We start from the raw sequence: 7,732 nt of genomic DNA, 5'->3' as shown, positions 1-7,732 counted from the left end.
CTGTTATGGCCTCTCCCGTTGCGGAGCACAGGCTCTGGACGCGCAAGCTCAGCGGCCATGGCTCACGGGCCTAGCCGCTCCGCGGCATGTGGGATCTTCCCGGACCCGGGCACGAATCCATGTCCCCTGCGTCGGCAGGCGGATTCTTAACCACTGTGCCACCAGGGAAGCCCTGGTCTCCTAATCTTGATGAGCTTCTCTGGTTCCTCAAATCTTGCCTCAGGTTGTTTCTTGGCTGCTCCTCCCTTGTCTCCCCATCCCTTCCCTTCCCTACTAGCAGCTGTTCAAATCTGCCCTTTGGAACCCAGGGAAGGTCATGGAGGCTGGAGTCTGTTCCCTATAAACAAGAAACGGGGGACAGAAAGGCTTCTATGCCCAGGAGCCCCACAGGGTCCTGCTTGGTCCCAGGGGCAGTGAATGTCATTACGTGGACTGGTGGGCAGCTGAAATCCAGTTAGAGGGGCCTCACTGTGAGACCTGTGGCAGGTGCACAGAGCTGGGGCCCTGAGCAGCAGCGGAGCTACCCAGTATCCCTCACCTTGGTAATGTTCCTAAGTCCCAACCCCAGCTTTAGGCAAGGTGGAAAGTGTCAGAGCATAGCCAGGTGTCCTATGGGGCTTATGAGAGTCTGGAGGAGGCATGGCTCAGAGCAACTGGTAGGCTGCAGGCGGTGGTATAATCCAGGACCCATAGGGTCCTTACCCCACCCATGTGACCCTGGGCGAGTGACTTTTCTCTGAGCCTCAGTTTGACCTAATGCTGCATTGAGCTAAGAGTACCCTTTTAGGGTGTTTCCTGATCATCCTCAGTATACTTACACCTCCTTCCTCTAGACCTCCTGCCTCCTGAGGTCTGCAGTCTCCTGAACCCAGCGGCCATCTATGCCAACAACGAGATCAGCCTGCGTGATGTCGAGGTCTACGGCTTTGACTATGACTACACCCTGGCCCAGTATGCAGACACGCTGCACCCAGAGATCTTCACTGCTGCCCGTGACATCCTGATTGAGCACTACAAGGTGAGGCCAGACAGGTAGGGGTCCCAGGCCGGATCATGGGGCGCCCTGGATGGGTGGCTGAATTGATCCCCTGAGGCAGCTGCCCAGCCATCAGGTCTATCAGTACTGCTGGCTCAGGCCTGACCTGATTTCCCCTGACAGTACCCGGAGGGGATTCGGAAGTATGACTACAACCCCAGCTTTGCCATCCGTGGCCTCCACTATGATATTCAGAAGGTGAGTGGCTAGACCACTGACTCCCTGGCCCCTCCTGACTGGATGTATATCGGAACGACTTCCTTAGCCGCCCGGCTCCTATGCGGGTGGGGGCGGTGCTCATCTTTCTACTCCCTTGGCCTCAAAGCTGTAGCTTCCTCTTGGCGTGCACATGATACCCTTGGTACCATCCAACTGGGGCTTCGGCATGGGGGCTAGCAAAGGCTGGCTCAGAGCTAATGGCAAACTTCTTCATTGCCCATCTTACTCCCTTGGTGCCCTCAGAGTCTTCTGATGAAAATTGACGCCTTCCATTATGTGCAACTGGGGACAGCCTACAGGTCAGTGCTGACCTTGCCCTGACCCCACCCCAGCCTGCTGCTCCAGGTCCATACTGTCCTGCATCACCCCACGGTCCCCCACCCTACACCGTGGCCCGGGCTCAGGACCACTTCGGACTGGTGATCTCTGCATCCACCCAGGGGCCTTCAGCCTGTACCAGACGAAGAGGTGATCGACCTATATGGGGGCACCCAGCACGTCCCACTGTACCAGATGAGTGGCTTCTATGGCAAGGTACTCGCTCCGTCTGCCACTGCCCAGGGCAGCCAGCTCCATGACCTCACAGTGGGTGCTGGCTCCCTGGGAGGCAGTGCCCACACCCTGGTGTGCCAGCCCTGACCCACAGGCTGTGCCCCTCCACCAGTGTCCCAAGGCATATTTGGAGCTCTTGGGTCTCCGGAGCTGGGGCTTGCTGAGTCAGTGGTCCTTCCTCAGGGTCCTTCCATCAAGCAGTTCATGGACATCTTCTCGCTGCCAGAGATGGCACTGCTCTCCTGCGTGGTGGACCACTTCCTGGGCCATGGCCTGGAGTTTGACCAAGCACACCTCTATAAGGATGTGACGGTGAGGGCACTAGGCCTGCCTCCCAGTATGGCAGGGAAGGTGAAGTCCAGCCACAGCAGGGCAGGTCCTCCTGGGATCCACTGTGGCCTCACTGTCCCTCCACTGCCCCCAGGACGCCATTCGAGATGTGCACGTGAAGGGCCTTATGTACCAGTGGATCGAGCGGGACATGGGTAAGGGGGGATGGTTGCCCTGCTGTGGCCTGCCTGGGCAGGGTGCAGGGCTGGCCCTCACAAGCTCCCATCTACCCCCATTAGAGAAGTACATCCTGCGAGGGGATGAGACATTCGCCGTCCTGAGCCGCCTGGTGGCACACGGGAAACAGCTGTTCCTCATCACCAACAGTCCTTTCAGCTTCGTGTGAGCGCCCCTGTGTCCCCCAACCCATGGGAGGAGGGAGCAGGGCAGGGGCCTGAGTTGGGGTGGGCAGGCCTGGAGCCTCCCTCAGACACCCGCCACCTGTCCCACCAGGGACAAGGGCATGCGGCACATGGTGGGTGCCGACTGGCGCCAACTCTTCGACGTGGTCATCGTCCAGGCAGACAAGCCCAGCTTCTTCACCGACCGGCGCAAGTATGGGCCTGGCAGGGGCGATGGGCCCAGGGAGCGGGGACTGGCCTCTGCTTGCCGCCCTGTGTGCCTGGGGTGGGGGCACCCCCTTGCTGATGGGCAGGTGAGCAGGTGGGCCTTTGCAGAGTGGGAGGTGTCCAGCCTGTGGTCCTGCCACAGACTGGAAATCAGGCCCTTTAACCCCACCCTAGGCCTTTCAACCCACCCTAGGCCTTTCAGAAAACTTGATGAGAAGGGCTCACTGCATTGGGACCGTATCACCCGCCTGGAAAAGGGCAAGATCTATCGGCAGGTGAGAACCATCTAGGTGGGAGTTGTATCTGGTAGGGACCCCAGGGCCCAGCCACGGCCCCAGGCTGTGGCGGGGCTGCCGCACGGCCTCTTGGGCCCTGACCAGCCACCACACCTCTGTTGTGGCTCTGTCCCCTCACAGGAAGTGGCTCCCAGGGCCTGGCCCAATTGCTTGGCCTCTCTGTGCTGTGCTTTCCTCGTCTGTAAAAGAGGTATAATACTCTACTTGAGTGGTGGTGTAAAGCTCTTAGGTTGTTGGGGCATTCGCCAAGTGCCCAGTAAATGGCCCTGGTTTCGCCTCGGGCTGAGCACTCTGCTGCAGCCAGATGAGCCTGGTTGGGGCCCCTGAGCTGGGCTGGTGGGGGCAGCGCACAGGCCTCGGAGGAGACCCCTTTCCTGGCTGGCTAGGAAGGTGAGAAGGGCCTTGTGCTTGGTGGGGAAGTGTCAGGTGGCTGTGAGCAGGAGGTGATTAAGGCACTTGGCTCTGGATGGAATGCAGAAATCCTGGCTGAGCTGGGCTTCTTGGAGATGGAGGTTCCAGAAGCTGGGGGCAGGGAAGAAGCCAGCAGTCGGGCCAGTGACAGCCACAGGGAGCAGCCTCGGGCCGCCCAGTGCCAAGGTCCCAGCCCTTCACCCCTGCCGACTGCTTAGCCTTCCACCCTGCTGACCCCCAACTGTCGGTGGCCCCCTTGGGCACCAGCTTTACCCCTCCGCTCTGAGGCTGATGCTCCCTGTTGTCTTGGCATCCTGGCTGAGCCTGAGGAGGGTCGCGCATCTTTGTGGGGAACACTGATTTTTCTTCTCTGGCAGGCTTTAGACTTCTGTATGCCTGATGTTCTGAAATTTCATTGTGTGAGTGGTTCTCGTCTTGGCACGTCCTCAGCGCCCCACCTGCTCGTACTTCCCTCTTGCTCCAGGTCCCCTGCTCCTCACCTTCTCTGCTTGAGCTTATTTCAACAATTAAGCCCTTCACAGCTACCTGTTTCCCCCATGGCTGTCACCTCCCCAGGCCTCTCACGCCTGAAGACTGCCTCTAGTAACTCCTTTTTGCTGGGTGTATATTCTCACTTCTGGGCTGTGGGCGCCTGCCCTGCCCCCCTGCCCCAGTTTCTGCTCCCCTGCCAGCTTCCTCTGCTGTGCTTGAGCCTGGCTGTTTTCATCTCTCCAGCTTTGCCGCAGGAGGGGCCGGCGGCCTCACAGTGAGGACTGCCATTGGTCTGCTGGGTCCCTCCGGGCTCAGGCTGAGGTGGCCTGCTTGCTTCAGGGCCATGGGGTCACTGCTGCAGTTTGTTTCCCACAGAGAGTGAACTCAATCCCTAGCTTGGGTGGGTGTGAGGGCACAGGGAGGGGAGGCCCAGGGCACCAGGCCAGGCCTATTGGAGACCTTCCTGCCCCAGGCAGACCCCCTTCCGGAGCCTGGAGGGGACAGCGAGGCCATGGGAAAGGGCAGCCCAGCATCCGGCTAGAGGGGCCTTGCTGCCTCTGGGGATTAGGGATTTGGGAAGACTGGTGGAGAATAGCCCTGGGGGAGCCCCCTCGGCACACTGGGCTTAGCCCAGTCTCCCCCCACCACCACCACCCCCAAATCTCTTCCCAGGGAAACCTGTTTGACTTCCTGCGTCTGACGGAATGGCGAGGCCCCCGTGTGCTCTACTTCGGAGACCACCTCTACAGTGACCTGGCGGTGAGGGCGGGACGCGGGGATGGGTCGCACTGGGGAGGGGAGGGGGACCTCCTAGCCGGCACTGAGCCCTGCCTGCCCTGCACCCTGCCCCCCAGGATCTCATGCTGCGTCACGGCTGGCGCACAGGTGCCATTATCCCCGAGCTGGAGCGAGAGATCCGCATCATCAACACGGAGCAGTACATGCACTCGCTGACGTGGCAGCAGGCGCTCACGGGGCTGTTAGAGCGTATGCAGGTGCGGGGGCAGCTGGACGTCTGCAGGGAGGTGGGGGGCCGCTGCCTGGCCACACACACCCAGAGCACCCCTTGTCTGTCTCCCCCAGACCTACCAGGACGCCGAGTCTCGGCAGGTGCTGGCCGCCTGGATGAAGGAGCGGCAGGAGCTGAGGTGAGTGGTGGGGCCTGGGCAGGAGCCCCAGCCCAGCCCCCTCAGGAGCCCCCCGTGAGTGCCCACATCTCCCTCCCCAGGTGCATCACCAAGGCCCTGTTCAATGCGCAGTTCGGGAGCATCTTTCGTACCTTCCACAACCCCACCTACTTCTCGCGGCGCCTGGTGCGCTTCTCCGACCTCTACATGGCCTCCCTCAGCTGTCTGCTCAACTACCGCGTGGACTTCACCTTCTACCCCCGCCGCACGCCCCTGCAGCACGAGGCACCACTTTGGATGGATCAGCTCTGCACCGGATGCATGAAGACACCCTTCCTTGGCGATATGGCCCACATCCGCTGAGGGTACCTTTATTGTGTGGACCAGGCCCAGCCCCTGCTGTCCCACCCACTCTGGGCAATAATAAAAGCCGCCTCCCTCCTGCTCATGCCTCTGCTTCAGCACCGGCTGCTGTCACTTCACCTCGAGGATCCTCTGGGTGTCAGGGAAGTCGTCCTCCAGGAGCGCATCCTGAGGGGAGGACTGTATGTTTGTTAGTGGCTGGACTGAGACCAGGCCCTGGGTCCCCTTTCCCAAGCCCCCAGCCCCCGCACTCACGTCAAAGGGCTCACAAAAGGCATCATGGCTACCGAAGACCGGGTTGGGGACAGAGACCAGGGTTGGGCTCGTCCCTTCCTGCCATGGGGAGAAGTCATCAGCAGCAGCATCTTCCGCCTGGGAAGGGAGGCAAGTAGTGAGAGGCCTCAAGCAAGCTCGGTGGGCCCAGACCCCACCAACCCCATCAGTCTCCAGCCCAAGCCTACCTGGAAGGCAGAGAAGCCAAAGCCTGCAGACCTGCTTCGGGCACGAAGGTAGAGGGCTCCAGCCGCAAGGCCAAGGAGCGCTCCAGCAGCTACCACAGCCCCTGCGCCTGCTGCCACAGGTGGGGCCTCCGGGGCCACCACTGCCCGCTGCCAACGAGGAGAGCATCAGAGACCTGGCCAGAGCGGTCTCCTCACCCCTTGCCACTCTGCCCACCCCGGCCAACTCACAGGCTGTGGGGGTGCCAGGAGGGGGCTGGCCAGAGTGTGGATGATGCCGTTGAAGGCCACGATGTCCCACACAATGACGTGGCTAACCACAACTGCCCCTGGGACCTGTAGGGAGACCAAGGTCAGGCCCAGTGGGTGAGTGAGGGCTGGGGCCAATAGGGGAGGGGCAGCCTCCAGACTCACCACAGGGGCCTGAGAACTGTTGTCAGGGCCCATGTCACTGATGATGAGACTGAGGCCCGAGTGGGCGGGAAGCAAGGTACTCTGGCTGGCGTTGGTGCTCAGGAAGGTGGTATTGGAGGCGTGTAGCTCCAGGTCTGGGCCGCTCAGTGTCTGTGGGCAAAGCAGGGCCTGTTGGCCTAGGCCAGCTAGAGGGAGCAGAGTTGGGCCCTGCTCTCCCCACATCCCCTGCTACTTACCAGGTTGTCCATAAAGCCTTCATTGACAGGGACGAAGAGTGTCTTGTAGGTGAGCTCGTCGTCCAGGAAGTCCAGGAAGTCGAGACCCCTCGGGGTGGCATTGGCATAACCCAGTAGCATCTGGGATGGTGGGGACAGGGTTGTGGGTAGGCTCTCTCCACAGGGATCCCAGCTGTACCACCCCCCGGTCCTGAGCCTGGGCCCCTGCACACCCCGTAGAAGGTGGAGAAGTTGGCAGTGGTGGCCAGTACATCAAGCAGCTTCCCATTGCACACGCTGGCCCCATCACCCACGAAGCCATCGCGGCATCGGCAGGCCACGTCTGCAGGAAAAGCAGTGAGTTAGTGGGTCAGTGGGAAAAGGAAGGGCAGAGAATGGGGCGTGGTGGGTGGCTGTACCTTGCATGCGGTAGCAGTAGGCGTCCCAGCGCTCCGACAGGTTCTCCCGGGCGCCCAGATTGACCACGCCCACCTGACCATTGCCACAGTCTGCTGCTGGGAAAACGACGGGATGGGCAGCCGAGCCATTGGCCAGCCAGCCCACAAGGCAGAGGTGGAGGCCCAGCTGTAGGGGTACAAACAGATGCTGAGACCCAAGGCCCAACTCAAGGGGCCCCCACAGGCTTGGCTCCAGACTCCTGGGCCCCGCGCACCTGCTGGGCAGCAGAGAGCTGAGGGAGAGAAGCAAGCACAGCTCCTTGGGCCCCACAGGCTGCCTCGGCCTGTGAGAAATTCAGGCTGTAGGAGCCACTGGGGGCCTGGAGGTGGAAGACACCGGCTCGTTTTTCTGTGGAAGGCAGGGATGCATGGTCAGAGGGCCGGCACCGAGGTAAAGCCGGGGTGCTGGGAGAGGGCAGGGAAGCACACCCTGGAAGTGCAGGTCAGTGCACACAGCGTCCACGTGACAGGGTGGTGGCTGGTCCAGGCAGCGGTCCACGGGCGGCTCAGGCTCCTCCAGACACTGCAGTCCGTTGCCCACGTAGCCGGCATGGCACGCACAGCGCCGTGTGTTCTGGACAGCAGAGCAGGTGGGCGCCCTTCAGGGACTGGGGCAGCCGCTCATCGGGGGGCCCCCGCCCAGCTGCTTGGCTGCCTGCCTGCTCACCGGTCCAGTGCTCAGGCAGTCGGCGTGCTCGCTGCAGCCCCCACGGTGGCCATCCTCACAAGGGTTGCGGGCCCGGCAGCTCCAGCCGTCACCCTCGGAGTCGGGCCGGCAGGGGCGGGGGACCC

General features: G+C 61.8%; 2 protein-coding genes across 3 annotated transcripts in view; one reads left to right on the top strand and one right to left on the bottom strand.

Moving 5' to 3' along the window:
• The window catches only part of NT5DC2 (5'-nucleotidase domain containing 2), a 17,900-nt gene extending 12,409 nt beyond the window's left edge, over positions 1–5,491 (top strand). Inside the window, exons 2-14 of one of the 2 annotated variants that reach the window (XM_007451863.1) lie at positions 834–1,018; positions 1,160–1,234; positions 1,499–1,554; positions 1,696–1,789; positions 1,991–2,119; positions 2,232–2,292; positions 2,377–2,479; positions 2,591–2,692; positions 2,900–2,981; positions 4,578–4,664; positions 4,760–4,900; positions 4,989–5,053; positions 5,134–5,491. In XM_007451863.1, coding sequence (XP_007451925.1) covers positions 834–1,018; positions 1,160–1,234; positions 1,499–1,554; positions 1,696–1,789; positions 1,991–2,119; positions 2,232–2,292; positions 2,377–2,479; positions 2,591–2,692; positions 2,900–2,981; positions 4,578–4,664; positions 4,760–4,900; positions 4,989–5,053; positions 5,134–5,395 — 1,442 coding nt within the window. In that variant the 3' untranslated portion in view covers positions 5,396–5,491. The remainder of the gene's footprint in view (positions 1–833; positions 1,019–1,159; positions 1,235–1,498; positions 1,555–1,695; positions 1,790–1,990; positions 2,120–2,231; positions 2,293–2,376; positions 2,480–2,590; positions 2,693–2,899; positions 2,982–4,577; positions 4,665–4,759; positions 4,901–4,988; positions 5,054–5,133) is intronic. The other variant, XM_007451864.1, reaches the window with a different exon arrangement.
• Positions 5,492–5,506: 15 nt separating this feature from the next.
• The window catches only part of STAB1 (stabilin 1), a 28,505-nt gene continuing 26,279 nt past the window's right edge, over positions 5,507–7,732 (bottom strand). Inside the window, exons 60-69 of the mRNA XM_007451862.1 lie at positions 7,370–7,514; positions 7,156–7,289; positions 6,902–7,067; positions 6,716–6,825; positions 6,504–6,623; positions 6,268–6,417; positions 6,085–6,189; positions 5,857–6,003; positions 5,651–5,767; positions 5,507–5,563 (exon numbers count right to left, since the gene is read on the bottom strand). Of these exons, the coding sequence (XP_007451924.1) occupies positions 5,507–5,563; positions 5,651–5,767; positions 5,857–6,003; positions 6,085–6,189; positions 6,268–6,417; positions 6,504–6,623; positions 6,716–6,825; positions 6,902–7,067; positions 7,156–7,289; positions 7,370–7,514 (1,251 nt within the window). The remainder of the gene's footprint in view (positions 5,564–5,650; positions 5,768–5,856; positions 6,004–6,084; positions 6,190–6,267; positions 6,418–6,503; positions 6,624–6,715; positions 6,826–6,901; positions 7,068–7,155; positions 7,290–7,369; positions 7,515–7,732) is intronic.

The sequence above is a fragment of the Lipotes vexillifer genome, unplaced genomic scaffold, assembly GCF_000442215.2.
Source record: "Lipotes vexillifer unplaced genomic scaffold, Lipotes_vexillifer_v1.1 scaffold500, whole genome shotgun sequence".
In the NCBI taxonomy this organism is placed as follows: domain Eukaryota; kingdom Metazoa; phylum Chordata; class Mammalia; order Artiodactyla; family Lipotidae; genus Lipotes; species Lipotes vexillifer.
Note: the sequence above shows the minus strand (reverse complement) of the source record. Positions and strands in the feature narration are given on the sequence as shown.